The sequence below is a fragment of the Melanerpes formicivorus genome, unplaced genomic scaffold (assembly GCF_026170545.1).
Source record: "Melanerpes formicivorus ecotype bairdi unplaced genomic scaffold, bMelFor1.0.p_v2 SCAF_17, whole genome shotgun sequence".
NCBI classification, from domain to species: Eukaryota; Metazoa; Chordata; class Aves; order Piciformes; family Picidae; genus Melanerpes; species Melanerpes formicivorus.
In genome coordinates this window covers 2,118,338-2,139,718 of record NW_027142369.1, presented here as the reverse complement: position 1 = coordinate 2,139,718, position 21,381 = coordinate 2,118,338, and the positions used below count along the sequence as shown (strand labels likewise).

The 21,381-nt window shown below is 40.8% G+C and overlaps 1 protein-coding gene across 3 annotated transcripts in view; it reads left to right on the top strand.

Annotated features, from left to right (window-relative positions):
* STON2 (stonin 2) overlaps positions 1-21,381 on the top strand; it is an 86,098-nt gene that overhangs the window by 13,048 nt on the left and 51,669 nt on the right. For all 3 annotated transcript variants that reach the window (XM_068148711.1, XM_068148709.1, XM_068148710.1), the window contains exons 2-4: positions 6,166-6,378; positions 6,793-7,047; positions 11,021-11,218. In XM_068148711.1, coding sequence (XP_068004812.1) covers positions 6,291-6,378; positions 6,793-7,047; positions 11,021-11,218 — 541 coding nt within the window. In that variant the 5' untranslated portion in view covers positions 6,166-6,290. The remainder of the gene's footprint in view (positions 1-6,165; positions 6,379-6,792; positions 7,048-11,020; positions 11,219-21,381) is intronic.

Here is a 21,381-nt window from a genome sequence, read left to right as displayed (position 1 = left end):
AAAGCAAGCAAAAAATAGATTCACATTTTTTTCTGTATTGCTGCTCTTCTACATTGTCTATGTATGTTTCATCAAGCTCTTTTGAACATGAGGAGTAGAGGAAGAAGTTGTACAATTTTCCTCCAGCATCAGGTTTTGAGTCTTATTTGACTGGCTCTTGCTATGAAGCATCCAGAAGCTGTAAAGTACTCAGTCACAGCCTTGGCAGAAAGCTGTCTTTTGAACTGCCTAAATAACCTGGCATAGCCTGCAGGAGGGCATTTTGGTTTTTGTTTTTTTCTCTGTCTGGAAAACAGAGAGGGTTCTGTGGGAGTGAAAAAATTTTTCACTGTGAGAGTAACAGAATGCTGGAACAGGCTGTCCAGGGTGGTTGTCGAGTCTGTCTCTGGAGATATTCAAAACCTGCCTGGATGTGTTCCTGTGTGATCCTGCTCTAGGTGATCCTGCTCTGGCAAGGGGTGTTGGACTAGATGATCTTTCAAGGTCACTTCCAACCCCTAACCTTCTGTGATTCTGTGACATAAAGTGGATATGATTAGGCTTTGAGGGCAGACTGCTATTTAGGCTCTTGTTACCATTCACTTAGGTGTAATCCAGAGAGATTACAGGAATTTCATAAGGGACATCTGTTTGATTCCCTTTGAGCCCCAGCTCTTCCTCATATGCTGAGAGTTTCCATGTGAGTGAGTAGTACATGCACCAGGCAGTGACTGAGATGCTGAAGCTACATCTGAAGTTGTGGGACTATGTAATAGCACATACAAATCAGAGCAGGTAAAGCTGGTGTAAATTCTAAAACCTAGTGTTACCAGAAATTTTCTTGTGGCAGTTTATAACCAGAAGGTGCATACGTGGAGAAAATAGCATTGCAAATGCTAAGAATGCAATAATTGAATAACCAATATGACCTTATTCCTGTCATCTAGGCTGTTCATAAGGTAATCTTATCTCAGGCGTTTAGGCAGAACCTGTTGAAATAATTTTTTTCAGTACTAATAATACTATCCAAATCCAATCCCTTTATTTTGTAGAACCATGGAATCACAGGATAGTTTGGATTGGGTTGGAAAGGACCCCCAAAGGTCATCTAGTTTAAGCACCTTACAGTGAGCAGAGGCATCTTCCACTCGATCAGGTTGCTCAGAGCTTTGTCAAGCCTCACCTTGATTATCTTCAGGGATAGGCCTTCAACTACCTTCCTGGGCAACCTGTTCCAGTGCTCCACTATCCTCATGGTAAAGAACTTGTTTCTAACATCCCATCTAAATCTGCTTTTCTCTAATTTAATACTGTTGCCCCCCATTCTACTACAGGCCTTTGTAAACAGTCCCTCTCCAGCTTTCTTATAGACCCCCCTTTAGGAGCCTGGAGCCTTCTCCAGGCTGAACAACCTCAGCTCCCTCAGCCTGTTCTAGGAGAATTTGGGGTGTTTTCCTGTTGTTTATCACTAGGGTTTTTTGTTAGGGGTTGGTTTGTTTGGGTTTTGCTGTGGCACCCTGAAGTACTTTGGACTTTCTTTTCATGCTTGAGAACAGATTTCCAATGTGGAGTTTGTTTATTATTCAGGTCATGATGTGCTGATGGCCAGTGCTTGTTACAGGCCACGTGGAGGGGAAGAGCCATGAGCTCTCTCTCACTTGGAAATTTGCCCAAGGCAGCAATCATTCCTCAGTTCATGCTACTACAATTGTTTTGTCTGTACAGGTTTGCCAAACACGTGGTCAAGATAAAATTACATATTTTTCCTTGAGTCTCTCCTGGTGTTAGCAAAACTTGACTGTTACAAGAAAAGCCATGGTCAGAGTCTTTTGCTGTCCCTTTGGCATAGTTTCTTTCTCTGCTGCATGGAACTTAACAGCTTGTCTAGTCATTCTCCCTTCTGTGGTCTCCTACAATAACCAACTGCAAAGTTCAGTAGTCAATTAATGTTTAGGTTCCTGGAATTGTAAGGGAGTATATAAGCAAGAAAAACAGTAGCACTGTGTGGATTACATGGTTTTTTTCTGTAGTGGTAAGGCAATATACTTTAAAGAGTCTGTAAATTTAGCACAAACTTGCTGTTGAGACTACATTTGCAAAACAAAACCTGAATTTAATCCACTCAGTTTTTATTCTCTCCTGTTTTTCCATCTAGTAACTCTGGGTAGATAAAGCCTGCTGCAGCATCTATCTTTTGTAAGCTGAAGCAATTGGAGAAGGGTCCCTTAGTGTTTGAAATGATTAATTGTGCTAAGCTGTTTCTTTAGAGCAACGTTGAAATGTACTGAGAAAAGATGTTCAACTTTGCTATGCAAACAAATGAGTAATTGGATATTTTGAATGGTGTGTTTACAAAACTAGTAAGGCTATGAACCATTACTACTGTAGGTATTTGTACTCAAATAGTGTGTAAAAGTTCCACCTAAAGTGAGGGCTTCTACAGGGTACTGGGTCTGAAACTTCTGGCACAAAGTAATTGTGCCACTTGCTCAAATATGTGAGTTTGGCTTAGCACAATAGAAGATTCAAAATGAGAGAGAATTTCTATTCACGAAAGCAGTGTTGACATTTCAGAGTGAGCCTTCATCAGTTTAAGTGAGAGATTATATAATGTGGTTGATCAAAACATTAGAAGGACTAAACAGTCAAGGAAGGAGTTTTGTTCCAGCTCTGTGATCTCTGCCCTTTAGAGAGCTGGAAATAACTGTCACCCCCTTGTCACTCAGATTTACATGTCCCACTGTGAAACCGAAATGTTAAAAAGAGACACCTGAAGCAGAAACTTCAGCTTCTTAGAATTTTATTGCCTCATAGTCAAGTCACTACACTAGAACTGATGGTGAGGATCATTTGGGTTAGGATGCATAACCTCTGCTTTACCTTATGTTTACTGTGTAATCGTACTATTAACAGAAAAGCTTTTGGTTTTTTTGTGGGGTTTTGTGTTGTTTGTTTGTTTGTTTGTTTTTTAAATGATAAATTAAGTTTGGTTTGGTTTGGGCTTTTTACCCATTCAGCACCAAACACTTAATGCACCTAATAACACAAATTCAGAAGTAACAAAATCTAAACTGATACAAATCCCATTCATTTAGAGAGATGTAATGATGGTCTGGCCCAGGAATATCTTGTTCCAAGAAATCTGTTTTCATCTCTTTTTTTTTGCTTGGGCTGTACTTCATAAAATTTGCCTAAACTGTAGCTTGTGAAGTATAGAGGATTCATTTGTTCCCATAGGCCTTGTGTGCTCTGAAATCCATTTCTCCAGGAAGAGCCAAATTTTGCTTGCAGATTATTCACTGCAGTGTTTAAATAATGGATGCTGATTGATTTGCCATAGAGAGGATTCAAGTTTATCCACAGTGTCAAATGGTTCCTCTGGAGTCATGTAGCTCTCTAGTAGTTCTGCAGATTGCAGCATCATTGTGTTAACTGAATGTACAATGGCACATCGGTCTTGTGCTCAGTAAGGCTTCGTGGGTCACAGTGGGGTGGCTTAGGTATTTGTGGTTTTGCTTTTTGTTGTTTTTTTCTAAGGAGGACTTGGGGATGTGAAAAACCATGTACAACTAGCTAACTAACCCCTGTGCAGACTATATGGCAAAGACACAACATATTCCAGCTGTACAGATATGTGAAAAATATTTTGGGAATTATGTTGTGTCTTTGCCATATAGTCTGCACAGGGGTTAGTTAGCTAGTTGTACATGGTTGATCGTTCTTTACAAGTGCACAGCAAAGAGAAAATTCTCCCACATATCTGTACAGCTGGAACAGTCTACTTTTCTACTTTTTTTCATGGCTTTTTTTTCCTTTGGAGTGTCAGTGTATTATGGGCAAGATAAGCAGTTTTCTTTTTTTCATTTCCTGCCATTTCATGCTTCCGTCAAGACTTTTCCAGGAAAAAGGAGAGGTCAGTATTCTCTTGTTTGGGAAAAGAAAACTTGGTAACAGATACTTAAGCCCAAAACAAACAACTTAATTGGTCACAGGAGGAAAGCAAGATACCAAGGTCATCCTCTCATTCCCTCATAGCTGTGTCCAATTCTGGGCCCCTCAGTTTAGGAAAGATGTTGACTTGCTGGAACGCGTCCAGAGAAGGGCAACAAAACTGGTGAGGGGTTTGGAACACAAGCCCTATGTGGAGAGGCCGAGGGAGCTGGGGTTGCTTAGCCTGGAGAGGAGGAGGCTCAGGGGAGACCTTATTGCTCTCTACAACTACCCAAAGGGAGGTTGTAGACAGGTGGGGGCTGGTCTCTTCTCCCAGGCAACCAGCACCAGAACAAGAAGATACAGTCTCAAGCTGTGCCAGGGGATGTTTAGGTTGGATGTTAGGAAGTTGTTCTTCACAGAAAGAGTGATTGGCCATTGGAATGGGCTGCCCAGGGAGGTGGTGGAGTCACCATCACTGGAGGTGTTTAAGAAGAGACTGGATGGGGCGCTTGGTGCCATGATTTAGTTGAGTAGATGGTGTTGGATGATAGGTTGGACTTGAGGTCTTCTGAGGTCTTTTCCAACTTGGTTAATTCTATTTCTATTTTCTGTTCTATCTAAACTTCTGATTATTCTTTTTCTCTTTATGTTGCCTCCATGCTTAGCTTTGTAGTTTCACTTAATAGCTCCCAAAATGAATGCTCTATGAGGCAGGCAAAGGTATCTGCCCACACTGCAGGAAGGCAGATGTCCTGCTGTGTAAGTGGAGGAGAAGAGGTTAGAACTCAAGTGTAGCTGTTTCTCTGGCGTTAGGGAATGGCTTGTGGAATAAAGGAAAGATATGCAGAGTGACTGGCTGTTGGGTGACCGTAGGCTCTGGAAAGCCTACAGAGAAGGGATCAGTCTTCTGGAAGGTTGCACTTAACCCTCAGAATTGTCTTCAGGAGTCCTTTTTCTGTTGGTAGGAAACCATGTTTCATGTTCAATTTTGCTTGAAATAATTAACCTTCATGGACCCTTGAATTCTTCCTAGTGTCAGGCTAGTTTGCAACTTCCAAACTTCTGAAGTTTTCAGCTCTGTGTATCTTACTTGGTGACCTGCTTCAGCAGACTAATAACTGTGAAGAGAAGAATCATATTGGAAGCTATTTAATGATCTACTTCCTGCATTTAAATAGGAGATTGCTCTTTGGACCTGAGTAATTTTAATGCACGTTTAAGAGAAGTCTCAGTGAAATATTTGTTCTTGAACACCAACATGGAGTTTCACCCCCAAACCCAAATTAATTAGGTGGGAGAGAGCGGGGCAAGAGGTACAGCTTAAAGCTCTTTATAGTAGCCATATCGGAGTTTCAGTATTTTCCTACTTGAACACCATGGCAACAAGAGCTTCAATGCTTTCTAGGATGAGACAGTAGTCTTCTGAGAGTTTTCAAGTGGTCTGCAAATCTGAGGTGGTCATGGGTGCTTGTCAAAGAGAATTGCCCTCCCATTCTCAGTTACTAGCTAACAACCAGGGCCCTTTGCAGTTTCCACTTTCTTCCACAGTAATTCAGAGTACATCCAGTTGGAGCACATCCTAATTAAAATTACTGTGTCTGTGAAAACATTTGCTGAGCTATGGCAAAGTCATGCTTAACTTCAGACGAGTTCTAAGATGTTGGGTTTTAAAATTAAAATGTGCAATTCCAGTCAAGCAGCAGAGTTGGAAGTGCTACCTGAGGGAGCACCTCTTCATACCCACGGGTGATGTGTCCTGATCCCAGAACTACCTGTGCAAATGTTACTGAGAATGAGACATGCAGCTTATTTCTTGTTCTTGGGAGGGATCAGACATTGTAGGTAGCAAGCCAATGACATCTTGGAATGGAAATAAATTACATCATAATAAAAATTTGCTAAACTTGGGAGAATTTCCTCATCACCACTCTTGCTGGTGTTACGAGAGGCCTGGCTCCCTGCGTAAGGAATAAAACATTAATTTCAGTAATAGTGTGTTTTGGCATGAGGCTATTTGAAGACCTTCAGATGCTTTAATCAAGGAGCTGCTCAAGCGTGGCTAGCCCTCCTCTAGTTACGGGTGACATTCCTATCTCAAAGGTGGCAGTACTTTGACAACACTGTGCCTGTGGTACATAAATTGATTTAACATTCTGTATTATCAAAATGGTGTCACTCATTACTCCCATTTAATTTTCTAAGTGACCTAATTTAGGCATTTCTAAAAGGCATGATCCTTTCTTATCTTAACAGCCCTGGAAAAGGAAAGAAAGTGCAAAGAAGGTGTTCCCCCCTACTGACTCATCTTCACCGTACCTCTCTCCTGTACTGCTTCCTCCTTGTAATCCCCAAGTGAAGATGAGTAGCCTGCTGTGAATATGACATCTCTGACTAGTGTCATTGCCTCCCACCAGTCTGAGTGGGTGTCCTTCACTGATGAGCTCCTTCTCCCTGTTAACCCTCAAGGTATGCTACCTGATTTTCTTTGAACATTGTGAGACTTTGTTTATTTGAATTAGACCAACTGTAATACATTTATCATCGCGGAGCTTGCTTTCTAAGTGAAGCAGTATGTGCAGAGGTTGAATTAATTCTGCTATGTAATAGGAGAATTTGGGCCAAAACAGTAAAATACTCTCCTAATGTGAGATTTCCTTAGCATAGTTCTGTTGCCTTTGAGATTCAAGGCAGTATCCAATGGACCGTGGAGGAAGTCTCACCTATTATAATTTAGTGCAAAACTATGTCCAGTGTTAGTCTAAAAATTACATTATAGAAAGGACAATTGTCTACCTACATTTAATAGCAAATTCTAGATATTTCAGTGAAAACCAGTGAAGTAACAGAGAATCCTACCAGTCTAATTTGTCTCTATTTCAGGTAGCACTAAAGAGCCTCTGGAGAAATGCTTTTCGTTCTCGGACACTTCCTCAGAAGAGTACCCCAATGCCGATGGAGAATTTCCAGACCTCTCCCACACAGAGCTGAAACATGCAACTGACCAATCCAAGGTGGAGTCTGCTGTGCTTGGGAACCATGTGTGTCCCAGCACTGATCTGTTGTCATCCATCAGTGCTTGGGTTCAGTTTGAAGATGCACCATGGAGCAGTGCTCCAACAACGCAGTCACAAGCAGGTGAGGCAAATGCATGAAAAGATCCATTTCAGTAATGTAATAGAATACAATAAGACCCTATAGGGTTCTTTCCTTCTCTTTGGCTTCTCAAAAGTCAAACTTTGACTTGTTTGTACTGCATTTTAATACAATTCATGTTATCAGAGTTTCAAAAAGGGCTCATAATTTCATTCCAGGTTGAACTATCAGTATTTTCTTTTTATAAAGAAAATTAAAGGCTTCTGTGATTCATTCTGTCTGTCTTGACCCTGGAAACTGCCAAAATACATTCATGGGGAAACAGCTTAGTGCTGTTTTCAGTACTGGCATTTCTTACATACCACCTTAAAAAGTCTGAGCCATGTTTGTCTCTGTAACCTGGAACTGTAGAGAATGGTATGGTTGGTTGAAGTTTCCCCCCCAGCATTAACTTTGCCAGACCAACTCAGTTAGAAGCAAATGATTTGGATTGGGGTTTGGATAAAACCCAATAGTTTTCTATTTTATTTTTTTATCTTTTTATGGGTGCTACAGCCTAATCTGTTTGAGATAGTGGTCAGACCTTCGTGCAGGAGAAGTGGGTGAATCTTCAGGCAAAAGTAGTTGCTCTTAAGCTCTGCTTAAGACATTCTTATCTTTATTTGTTGGTTATTCTTTCTAGTTATAAGTACCTATTGATTCTGATGAGGAGGGTGGAAGAAAAAGCATCCATAACTGTAAAACCGAGGTGCTCAACCTTTCTGGTATTTAGTTTCCTGGTTAAGTGATCCTTACTCTTATTCATACAGCCACATGTGTTTCTAAACGGTTGCTCTCTGATGCTGTATTGCCTTCATAATCACAGAGTGGCTTAGGTTGGAAAGAGACCTTAGAGATCATCTACTCCAACCTCCTTACCATGGGCAGGGGTGCCTCTTAACTAGATTTGGTTGCTCAAGCCCTCATCCAGCCTGGCCTTGAAACACCCCCAGGGAAGAGGCATCCGCAACCTATTCCAGAGTCTCACCACCCTTGTACTGAAGAACTTCATCTTAAGATCTAATGTAAACTTACTCTCCCTCAGCTTAAAACTATTCCCCCTTGTCTTATTACTAGACACCCTCTCCAGCTTTGCTGTAGGTTCCCTGCTGGTATTGGAAGGCAGCTATAAGGTCCCCCCAAAGTCTTCTCCAGGCTGAACAACCCCAGTTCTCTCAGGCTATCCTCATAGCAGAGGTGCTCCAGCCCTTGGCTGTTTTTTGTGGCCTTCCTCTGGACTTGCCCCAGTGTTGTGTTGTCCTTGTTGACTGGAAAACTCTTAAGTGCGCCTAGAAAATAAATTCTTTGCTCAGCCTAAGTAAAGCTAGTCATTACAAAGAGACTTTCATAAAACTAATTTTTTGGTGCATCCCTTGATTTTCCATCCTTAAAGGGATGTGGCCCAGTCATAAGGTATGTTCTTAACAAAAACACTGCTTCTTGGTTTGTGTTTTCAGTCACAAGGGACATTATGTTGTCATCAGAGGTCTAAGACATCCACATCCAAAAGGGGTAATCAGACTTTCCAAAAGCATTGCTGTTTTGAAGAAGGCACTCACTTGTGCCCCTGTAAAAGCTTGTCCTAAATGATCCATGCCACTGGAGGGGTATTTACAAACCAACATTTAGCATCTGACTGTGACTCAGTGGAGGGAGGAGGGTTCTTCTGGAACTATCCTGATGCGTTCCATGTAATACTTGCATGGGAGGCTGTTATTCTTCAGCTGTATAGGAACCTTAAGGAGGTGATGTGGATATTTTAAAATCCTTATTTATGAGCTCATCCCACTTCTATTCTGGACCCTGTGGTATAAATGGCCAAACTAGTGCAGCTGACAGCTTCCAAAGGAAAGGTCATGGGGCTGAAGAGATGACAGTTCTTTGTCTCTAGCCTTCTACTGTGAAGGATGTTTGACAGTAAGAGGTAGGAAAACTTCAGCTTTGTTCTCAATTAATCTGCAGGTCACATCTTTTTTCTAAGGGCAGCAGCAAAGCTGGAGACTTTGTGTTATAACTATGACACGCTGACATGCCCAGTGGAAAGCCAGCGATGACAGCAATTATTCATTTCCAGTAGCAAACAGACTGCATAAGAACAATAGCAAATAGCTAGCTGGGACAGAACAGTATAAAGGCCAAGTATGGACAGATGGATTGGTGTGAGAAGGATGGAGACGTTTAAAATCCATTTCCTGTGCAGGCAGCTGTGAAGAGCAATGTCCTGAAGGCTCAGCATCCCTGACTGCATTTGTGTAAGGGCTCCAGCACTGCTAGGAAATCATGTGTCTTGTCTGTCCATGCTGAAGCAGCTGCACAGCTGACTAGATAATTACCCAGGCTGATGGCCAGGCTGCCTGGAAACACATTTTGAAAAGGGCTTGCAAAGTGGCATTTCCAGTGCTGTGAGCATGGAGAGGATGTGCCTGAAGAGAGAAAGATCCTTAGGACTATTCCCCTGAAAACAAATCTTTGTCCCAAAGTGCTCACAGTCTGGAAAAATAGTAATGTAAAGACAGATGCCATGCAATGGTTGTTCTATGGGAAATATATTTAAAAGAAAACTAAGGCTAATGCTGGACACTTTCTGTTCTGGGAAAAGTGAAGACATTATCGAGGGACCAGAATTTAGGGGTACTGATAGCAAGAAACAGGGCTGAAAAGAGGGCAAATAATCTGGAAGGTGAGAGGAAAGGTATGTTCTATACCTGAGGCATAGAAATGAAAAGCATCCACTGTGAGCCTCATAGTGGAAAATATCTTCATTTAGGGTATTCTCGTAAACCCTCATTCTAGCAGGCTCAGGCAGAGTAAATGCTAGGCAAAATCTTCCTCTCAAAAGATTTCTTCTTTTCAAGAAATATGCAGAGATAACTGCCAGCTCCTAAAGTATGTGATTTCTCCCTGGGAAGCAGTAACTCTTGAGTGAAGTCACAGAAACAGTGCATTGTGGTACCCTCTTCCTCATTTTCTTCTTACTGGGAAAAGAAGAAATGCTGTTTGTCTTCTAGTGATTACCAGGCTAGTCAAACTGATACTGCAAAAGTGAAAAATGAGATGTTTAGACGCACCCAGAAGTTCCTATCACAAATGTTACATAATCAGTGAACGATCACAGCCAGCACATAACATTTGCATTTGGTTAACAATGTGCTTCCAGCTCACCATCTCATATTCTGTTGGTGTTAGCTACACTGTTGAATTCAATGAGGTATTCAACAAAGCACCAAAATTAGAGCAAGGCAAGATCCGTTACATCATCTGCTCTACACACCCCCTGCTTCTTCCCAAGAGCTTTGTCTCGTTTTAAATGGCTCAAGTAACTTGGACTCCTACCATCTCTGTTGAAAGGCTATCCCACAGTAAGGCAAATTTCAATTTAACCATTGTGTGCTATTCCATTTGAAAATAGGGAGTGCATGCAACAGAAGTCAGCTGGTGAAAACTAGACCAACTGTGATGGTGTCTTAAAATCAGAAAAATCAAGTGTCCTGTGTGGTAGGAGAGGAAATGATGCTAACAAGGTTAATTCTAATACAGTGGAGGGCTCAAGGAATGGGACCTCACAATGTCAAAGGCAAATTAATGCCTAAAGGTAAACTAGGGTATAAAACCCAATCCATTCTATTAGTAACAAACAGGTCAAGAAAAAGTAAAATGCACAAGGAAGAAAATATTTTTCTTGGGGAAACAATGAATTATTTTCAGTATCCTACACATGCTATAGGAGTTGCTTGTTAGGGACAATTCTGCACTGGTCTTTCAACACACAAAAAAAAAACAATTTCTGAGAAATTCCTGCAGCTGAAAGGCTTGGGCTCTGCATCTATTGGTAATAGAGACCAAATTGCAAATTTCTAGGAATTATATTTACAGAGTCTCAGTACACTGATGCAGTGTGTCTTGGGAACAGATTTTATCTTCTGGAAGATTGTCCTGCATGTCTCCAACTGATACCTGTTTTTCTTTCTGCATCCAGTGTCTCCATCAAAAGCACCCAGCTGGGCTTCCCCCTCCTCCAATTCTTCTGAGAGGCAAGCCTATACCTCAGAGAGCAGCTGGACAACTAATTCAGAGGACACCAGTAGCCCCAGCATTGCTCCCTCCTACACAGATCTGCAGTCAGTTAATACTGAGGATTTGACCAGTGGTGGAACATCTGCAGCAGATTCAGCTGGTAAGAGGGAAGCCTTCAAACTTCCATCTCGATGTTTTTGTTGCAATGCAAACTTACTACTCAGATACAAGCTACCAGAAACAAACTCAAGGATTAGGCAGACGAGCGTTTTATTCTAGTCTAATTCCCAAAAGGTCATACCTGGATTTGACAACACCCCTGATAATGTGCAGGCTCCCAGAGTAAGGCCCAAATGCAGCTATGTACTTTCTGTTAGACTTGTCTGAGTGAAATGTTGGAGTGTTTGTGGTTTTCACATACCACATCAGCTTGAGCTGATTTAAGAGCTTGTTGTCAGCATATCGTGGGAGAAGCTCAATGTCCTTTGTGAACTTCCATGCAGAAATTTTTGTAACTTGCTAGTTTATTCAGCTGAGGCACGTCCAGCTCTCATGGACCTCTTTGTTTTGATGAGTGCCAAGACACAGATCCAGGCTTCTGGATGTGTTCTTTGCAGTGTTACTGTAGAGTAACGCAGAGAGAACATAGCAGATGGCAGAGGGTGGTTCAGTAGCAGATTCTGATCGCTTAAGAATCTTTCATCTGACCTTGAGAGGATCTATTCAGATGGTATTCTGGCTGTGGAGAAATGTGCTGCATCATGTTGTAGCTCATTGTTCCTCAGTTGTATTGTACTCTTGATAATCTTTAAAACAGGAGAAGTAAAGCAGTGGTGCCACCTTTGTCGGGATGACAAACTCCTGACGAATGAAGCAGACTTTCACAAAACATAAAAAGTGCTGGTATGTCAGGAGGCAAAAGGAAAAAAATACACAGCTCCAGGAGGAAGCACCTGCAGTAAGTTGGAAGCTGTTCGCCCCAAGCTGAGTAAGGTCAACAGCTACCCAGTTTGGTGATTAAATTTGATTCGCTGGTGTCATGACACCTCAGACACACTCGTTTATCTCTCAGGTGGTGACTGTAACAATATGTGTGAATAAGGTCTGTTTTGAGAGAATGGATATCCTAAGGCTCACTGAGGTCATATGTCTCTTCCTTAAGAAATGTATGCATACATCACCTAAAAAAGGAATTATTTGATGGTTCAGTGAAAGACAGTTGAACATCAAGGCAGGTTCATAAACAGCAGCATATTAGGTACTGCCAGAGTACTTCAAGCATTTATGGAGAATTAATATTTCCTTTGAATAAGTAGAGAACTTTTCTTTCTTCAAATAATGTAGTTACCATAAGTCTATCTGATCTTATTTTTGAATACTCTGCTTGCCTGTACCTCTGACTTTGGAAACCAGTAGTAAAAAGGTAGAATAGGCAAGTTGACGTTGTGTCCCAGCTCTTTGGATGCCAGGGTGGGCATTAGTTCTGCTCTGATGAGCTCATGTCTATTAGGGTGTAAGAGTTTTCATCTGGAGTTATGTGCTGGATATTGCTGTGTAGTTGATTTAGTATAGGTTTCCAAAGGGTGGATGTTGTTACTGGCACTGTCTACATGAGCAAGGGAAATGAGGGATGCCCAGTTAATATATAGCATTGCATCATATAGAGAAATGAAAGGCAGAAGTGCTGTTATATATCACTGGCATGCATATGGACAGTTGTATCTGTTACATACAGCCAGAAGAATAATCAATATGTCAGTAAAAGCTTTGTGTGCAATCTTCTCGTTCTTAATTCTTTCCCAGTCAGTCACAAGCTGACATATTTATTGGCAAAACAGGTACAAAAAAATCATTCCAATCAACATTAGGGTAGCTTATTGTTTAGCTTTTTATAAGCAAGGCTATGTCATTATCTGTAAGATAAGATATGCAACTTTACTGGTCCTGGAACTCAAAGTAAGAAATACACAGAGTCTTTCTTCCACTTGGTATTGCGTTTGCAAGAGGGCTGTGTGAGTGAAGCGTATCTTTTTGTTTCTGCTCATAGAATGTCGCACAGCCCAACCTCCAACATGCCTGCTGGCATTAGGCAGGGTTTGTGGAGGTGAGGGAGCTGAGGACCCTGGTGGCCAGGGAACTGTTGTACAGTTCTGACTGCCTTTGTATTGTCCACTCTGCCTTCATCCTACCTTCACAGTGCGTAAGCAGACAAAATCCTTTCTTCTCTCCTTCCTCTCTGCCCCTCTCCAGAAATTCAGTTGTCCAAACCTTACTTGATTCAAATAATTGATTTGCATTTCTCTTCTCAAATGACTGTCTGCCTCAATTAGTATTGGAGTTTGAAGGCTCCATCAAGGCAATGAAATAACGCTTGTTTTTTTCCATGAAGAAAAGAGAGGAATCTTTATGCTCTAAGTAATGGTGAAGTTACACTTACTGTTAGACAATATGTTGACTCCAGGGTTGAGCTTGATGGAGGCAAAGGAAAAAAAAATTGATTAATTTCACTGCTTAAAAACCCATCAAATATAAGAAGTCATTTTTTGATCTTCTTAATGATAGTAAAGAATGGGGTCTATAAAAGTAGCTCATGTTTCAAGCAAGAAAGACTTATTAGTGGGAAAAGCATGAAAAATTCCACTCAGCAAAATTCCACTGAGCAAAATAACTGGTTTAGCCATGGTGAATTTTTATTGCCTGAACATCACAGAAGAGAATTCAGGATACTTGGCCACTGTAATTTCAATACTTGTCTTGAATTTATCCTTCATGAAAAATGTTTAAGCATCAACTGCCTGTCCAAGTTTGGGGCACAGGGTTTTGCATGGGAGCAGATGAAAGCCCTAGGTAGGTCTGACTACAGGCATCAACAGAACTGAGTCCCAGCAGTGAGAATGCACAGCTTGTTGACCAGGGCTGGTAGGCTCTGAACAAGTGAAGCTGGCTGGGAATCAACTTTCTCACAGCTGGCCCAAGATTTGAATGTGAAACAACTCCGTGGTCTTGAGCTTTATCTAGCGTGTGTTTATGCAAGATATGACACAGGAAATTATCAGATAAAGATGGTAGACACCTGAATGATCCCACCCTGAAGGTTTACCCCCACTGCAGGGGGTCACTGCAGAAAGCCCCCTGACTGATGGAGTTGGAATGAGCTCAGTGACATGCTGTTAAATAGTAGAGTTAAAAGTAGTGAAGGTAAGTATTGCATGAGCAGAGCTGAAAAATAATTTGCTTTTCAATGTAAGTACAGCTATGAGATGCTGCACTTTGTTGCTTATGCTAGTTTGATCTCTGGCATCAAAAAGCCTTTTCTATTATCTTCATCTGTGTCAGCGTGGGGAGATATTTTAGACTGCAACAGATAGCCAATAACCTTGGGTCAAGTAATAGCAGACTGCCTGTTTAATGTGGGCATGTTTACATGGTTATAACAACAAGCACTTCACAACAGCTGGGGTTTGGCAGTGTGTGTGAAGTTGTGTTTGGGTGCTGGTGAAGTGGCCCATTGCCTCAGAGCTTTCTACCATGCATTGCTGAGTTGCTCAGCTTGGATCAATGAGGATGGAAAAAAGCTGGAACTTCTGGCATTTCTGCTGTATTCTGCAAGATGAGTAACACAGGACATCTCTGTTACTGATACAGTACAAGTATTTATTCATTCTGAAGCAGATGCCTGTCTCAGCTTTCAAAAAAGGCCACATATCTACGTGTCAGAGGAGCAAGGGAAAGGCCTCCTTCTAGCTATGATTATAGACCTGGAAGCACTAGAATCTGTTCTGAGGTTGTGCACAAATACCTCACAGCTTGATTTGAATTTCTGTATTTCACCATTCATCTCTAAAATAATTTGGTTTACATACATTTAAATCCTTACTTCTATACAAAATAAGAATATTTATGATTCATACATGTATGAATTCATGTATTCATGTATGAATTCATGTATTCAAATATACATGTACGATTCATACATGTATATTTGAATACATCATAAACTATATTCCAGTCTACATTAATATTTAATAAAATCTTTCCATATTATAAAATAATGTTATATTTGTGTGTATACACACACACAAATATATATATATATATATATATTAAAAAAATGGTGATTAGTCTTGTAGATTTAAGTTCCCTGATAGATGTTTTAGGTGCCTTGTTGCTAGCTCTGTTATTTCTGTTATGTGTTGTGTCTTAGGAGAGCTGCAGCTATGTCATGTTTGGTGTTGATGGCTCAGGTTGCTGGCCAGTTGTGCTGTTTGGTATTCTCTTTATCTTCTGGGACGACTGAGGAAATCACTGTGGTGTTATTTTCTGAGAACATCTGCATGTTTGGAGATGGAAGCTTGCATATGTGACCCCTAACTGCTAAAAATCCAGAAAGTTAATAAATAGCAGAAGGAATGAATTCTGAGAACATTGTTATTGTGAAACAAACAAAAACCCAAACAAACAAAAATCTTGCATGATTTAATGGGTGTTTGCTGTTTCTGTTTTAACACTTGGAGATAACAGTTCAGCTCCAGCTATTTCTTGAAGGTAATGAAGGACAAGTGCTAACTTTTCAAATCTTTTTCTGATGCTTTTCTGTGGTAGACGTCTTACAAGTATTTTTTTCTGTAACTGTAGCCAGCTGGATTCTGAATCCTGATATAATGACTGCAAAAGTGGTGTTCTGTAAGCTTCAAACAAGTAATTTTGAGCAGCTTATACAGCTGCGCAGTGTGTTTGCACTGAATGCCAGAAACAGGTTACAAGCTCTGAAGATATTCTATATGAATTACCAGAGCAAAGGGGGGAAAATAGCATCTTTTCACAGTTACCAACTTACATCCAGAAGTGCAATGCATTTATTAACCAACTTGTTCTAGTGTCCCAGTCCTAGACACATGAAAAAATGTGTATGTGAGAACCTGCCAAAGCCAGCTGGAAAGACTGCGGAAAGGAACATTAAACCCTTGCTTCAAGGAGAAGGAGACTCCAGAATGCCACTAGAAAATAGCACCCAAAATGTCTTCTTTCACAGCTTGCTACATTCAGCACCAGAAGCAGGGCTTTTTTAATCCCATGTCTAATACCAGCCACCAGCTAGCAGTTTGGAAGTTTTATATCCTCATTGTTGCCCCAGATTTCTCTCAAGGCACTTGTCACTTCTTTAAGAGTAATGCATTGGTAGAAGATAACCAGGAATCTAGGTCTAGGTAGTTCATAGCAGTAGAAAAGTTTTGATCCCAAATTGAATCCTTGTACCTCTTCAAAATTTCATGTCTGTTTTAAGAACTCCGGAGTATCCTAGTGACCTGTGCAGCAATGTGGAATCCTCATCCCTGTTCTGTAGTGGGAGATTCTGCAGGCTTGTTTTTGCCTTATAGTCTGGCAGCCTTGCTCTCTGAAGCAGCTCAGGATTGCAAGTATAAGCAGTGGACCAGAGTGGTTCCAGGGAGACCTTACAGCAGTCTTCCAGTACCTGAAGGGGGCCTGCAAGAAAGCTGGGATTGGACTTTTTACAAGAGCTTGTTATCATAGGATGAGAAGAAATGGATGAATCTTGAGGAGCGTAGATTTAGACTGGATATTAGAAAGAAGTTCTTTACAGTGAGGGTGGTGAAACACTGGAATAGGTTGCCCAGGGAGGTCATGAATGCCTCCTCCCCAGAGATTCAGTATTCCTAAGGTTGGAAGAGACCTCAAAGATCATGGAGTCCAACCCGTCACCACAGACCACATGACTAGAGTAGGGAAGACACTACTGCCCACTGCAGGCTTGAACTCACGACCTTCCCATTAAGGGTCTGATGCACTACCAAGCTGAGCCACCCTGCTTCTGCAACCACCCTGCTTCTGTTGAAGACCAGGCTGAATGAGGCCTTCAGCAATTTGGTCTTGTGGAAGGTGTCCCTGCCCATGGTGGTGGGGTTGGAACTAGGTGATCTTCCAGGTCTCTTCCAATCTAAACCATTCCATGAATCTGTGGGAATCACGCCTCCCTTGCTCCTTCACATTCTAAGAACACCAAGTCAAAGACAAGGAAGAGGCAAAGTGTGAGCAAAAAGTGATAACATGAAAGAACTGAGTCTGATTTCATTATTGCTTGGAAATGTTTAATTAAAAACATTTTTATTTAAAATACACTGTATAGTAATTTTGCTCCTTAATGAAGTGTGTTCTTGCCTGTACGCCAGCATAGAATCAGTTCTGATCTCATCCATGTCATTGGCCCTGTGCTGCAAACAGCTAAGGAGCCTCTCTTAGGTCAGGCGCTGTGTTTTTTCCTCTCAGCTGTTCTGTAGTGCAGACTACAGTAACTGTGGATCTGTGTCATGATCAGACTTCATTATAAAAGAATGTTTCATTATAAAAGAAGAGCCTAAATGGTGTCCTTGATGAATTTCACTCTTTGCATACCTGTTCACTGATGGCTTTATATAGTCATACCACTGAAAGAAAAATCCACAGGATTCCAGCTCCAGTCATGGGACTGACCTGCTGATCTCCATTTATGTAGGCAATATCCCAAGATAATAGATCTAGATGCTTTGTAGTTTATCTCATGCCAGTGTTGAAGACTAGGTGCTATGAAACCCTCTATTTGTGTTTGTAAGGCTGTGATTCCTCAGCCACAGTGTTTACATTGTCTCCAGTTGCTTTCTAATGCAGTGTAGAAAGCCACATGCCTATGTGATAAGCCAGAGGGGTTCAGTAGGAGATTTTGCAGCTGGACAGGACATTTCAGTTAGAAGCTTAACTGGAGATGGAACCCTTAAGTGCAGCAGCTATCTGTGATTGCTGTGTTGAAAGAGGAAAGACTAGTTTTGTTGGGAGCAATTCTGCAGGATGTTATATAGCTTCTGAACTTAAACCTGCTGAGAAGAGCACCAAGACATCTCCCCACATCCAGCTCTTTTGATGTGGAGCACATCAGTGACAGTCTTTGGCAGTGTTATCTTGCCTTTTGCATTCAGCTCCTGGCAGCATGCTGCTAGCACTGACAGGAGGTTAAAATGGCACTAGGGAGATATAATGGCAGTGGTGCAGCACTGTCCTAGCTTCATGCTCTATGGTGACATAGCCAGTGCCTCGCAGAGCTGGCTGTGCACTGAGGAACCCCATTCTGCAGCTCTTGGACAGCAGTGGGGTTCACCACATGGAGATACCATCCACCTGACAACTCACATTTTCCACCCTCAGTTATACATAGCAGAGATAGAAGCAGGGTTTCAGCAATGGTAGCAATTAACAGGAACTGTAAATAATTTCATGTGCTCTTAATTAGAGATCCCAGTTCTGTGTGGAATTTCCTGTCTGAATATGAAGGGGCTGAATAGAATTAGCAGTGTAAAACAGCAGGTGAAAAGGCTAGCAGGAGCAAACAGGAAATAAGAACAAGAAATTTCATGATGCCTGCCCAAATGCATGGATTTGATTGTTTCTCCCTTGCTGTGATATCATCTGAAATTTAAGAAAGGCTCAAGGGATCACTGGATTACATAGCACAGGAACAGGAAAAGTGATAATGGATGCCATTAGGGAATCAGTTATAGTCATCTTCTCCAAGAACAGCATGGGATAAAATGGGAAGCAAATTTATTGAAACCAAGGAGATTGTAGCAATCATTTAAGGAAAAAATGTCCAGCAAATTATTTTTTGTGCCCACTTAGGAATTCTTGTGATTATTTTTAATGACCATTTTTATGGGAACTTTTGCCTGCTATGTTCCTTTATTCACCTGCAGTGTTAGGGAACAAATGTGGCACTTTCAAGCCACAATTGAATGGAGTTGAATGAGCATACTGTAGGGAGATTGGTAACGTGCATCTTTACTTCAGCATCTCCATTTTCTGACTGATCTACCCTTCATCTGTTACTAGAAGCAATTTAGTCTTAATTGTCCTTATGTTTGACAAATGAGACCAAAATCCTCTGCCTAATTTTGGATATAAACTGGTATTTGCATTGTGACCATGCTTATTACATGAGAGGAAGAGGAGACCTTATACTACGTTTTGATTCTGTTACTGATTACCAAGAATGAGATTTGTGATCCTGATTATTTTTTTTATGTGGATGCCAGTCCAATTTACTTGTCATAAACTTGCTAGTGGTACTGCAATAAATCTCATGGAGACTGATTTGAACTAATCACCTAGGATTCAATAAAAAAACCACAACTGTTTAAAGTGTTCAGCACCTATTGTGAAGGAGTCCAGATCTGGGTTTGGCATCTAGAGCTGCTTCCAAAATACTCAGATCTCAGCTATTCCTGCAGCAAAATTTTCAAACAACCTCAGATCGGTGTGCTCCTCCCCAAATGTAGCAATTTAGTGCTGAAAAGCAGAGTAGAGATCCTGTCAGCATAGGTTTTGTAGCTCTGTATCCTCCTGCACATTACAAGCTTTATAGAGATGAATGCCATTTAAGTGCGGACTTCAGTCAACAATTTATTAAAGCTGGTGTATTTTCATGTGTTGGCATTTCAGAGAGCTCTAAAGACAATTCATTTACAATCATAGGAATGGAAGCTATTTCACAGGATGGTGGTGTAACTATATTCATGACCATTTCCTATCCATAGGTTCCTGCCCCAGTATTGTCTTTCAAATAGTTTTTAGCCCACTCTAGTGTAAGCCCTTTAGTATATTTATACAATGTAATTATATCTCTCTTTTCATTTGCTAAACTAAATGAGGCAAGCCTTCATTATTCTGGTTCTCTGTTCTCCTCATCCTAGCAAACTCTTCTCAGCTCATATTCCTGTTTGTATCACTCTTTCTTGGATGTGGTGACCAAAGCTGTGCACAAGCTGAGGTCTTACCATAGCCTGGTATCAAAGTAGTAATGTTTCCCAATCTACTGAACTTCTCTCTTTGATTCATCCCAGGGTCTAATTTCCTTTTGTACTAGTTCATCAGGCAAGTACCCTGTCAGTATATTCCCATTGACTGTCTATACATATCCTAGGTGACTTTGTCTCATATTTAATTGATGAGTTCCCTCAGTATAACAAATGTATCTGTACTTAAATGTCTGAGTCCTTTGGTATTTTTTACTACATTTTTTTAGTTTATTACATTTAATCTCATTTCTGTTACTCCAGTCCTCAAGATGAACTACTCCTTTCAATATCATCTTCAATGTTTCCTTTATATAATCAGTTCCTCCCAGTTGTGTGCATTCAGCAAATACCATTAGCATGTTCATTTCTGCACTGTGGTCATTATTTAAAAATATGGGTAAAGATAATCTTAATCAGCTAGTCTTAAGGAATTCTGCTTGTAGCTGTTCTAACCTAATATTTCTCTTAAAATTCAGTGCCCATCTTCCTTTCAGCCTGGGTTTTACTTCTGTCTTAAAATGGAGACTGATGCCTGTATTAACTCCTTCCCACGTGGCACCACATTAAACAGCTCTTTCTAGACAGATCAATTTCTTTGTCTTGAAAATGTTGTCAGTGAAATACATTAAATTTGCCTGGAACAAGCTGCCTCTTTTAAAGCTAGCTTCCATCTCCTTTGTTTGTCTTATGCTTTTCATTTTTCTTTCCAAATCTTGCATACTATTGCAGTCAGACTTTAGCCTTTTGTTTTCCAAAGTAATTTTTTCTCCTAATAAATACAGTTACAGTATTTGTTGTTCTCCAGTTTTGTGGTACCATCCCTATCTGAAATAAGTAATTTAAAAGCCTTGTGATGCAATCTATAATTACATATGTTTAGGGAGCTTATCAGATCTTTTGATCTGAGCACAGTAACTCCTCCAAAATGTTTTCTTACCTTATTAATGTTAGTTTCCATTTTCATTCTCTCATTTTGGTTCTCTAGCTTGCCTCTTGTGCCCTTAATCCTACCTTCTGAATCATCATTCTTATTAAAGAGTAGTAGCAAAGTATTCATTAGCTTTGACACATTGTCTGGATGCACTAATGTTAAATTATCACCACAGCCCCTCTTCCTTGGTCTTTATGTGTGCATATACATGGTTTGCTTTAGCTCCAGTAGAGGAGCCAAAAATACCACTAAAGATTATTTCTGACAAAGGTAGGGTCCACTGAGACCAGTCTTTCCAGGTCCCCTAGTCCTATCTTGGGGTACTTGAGCTTTTATCTTCAGTAAGAATTCCAGTTGTAGGGGAGAATGAAACAGTGAGACTGACAAGTAATCTCTGTAACAAACAAAAATAGCTCTAATTTTGGTGGCTTAAACATTAGATAGGGATGAAGCTAAACCTGCTTTGAAAATGAAATCATTAGTACAGGATCCTTTTCTGTCAGGTTTACATGCTGATTCGTGCATGCGTAACTAAATATTTGGGAGCAAGGA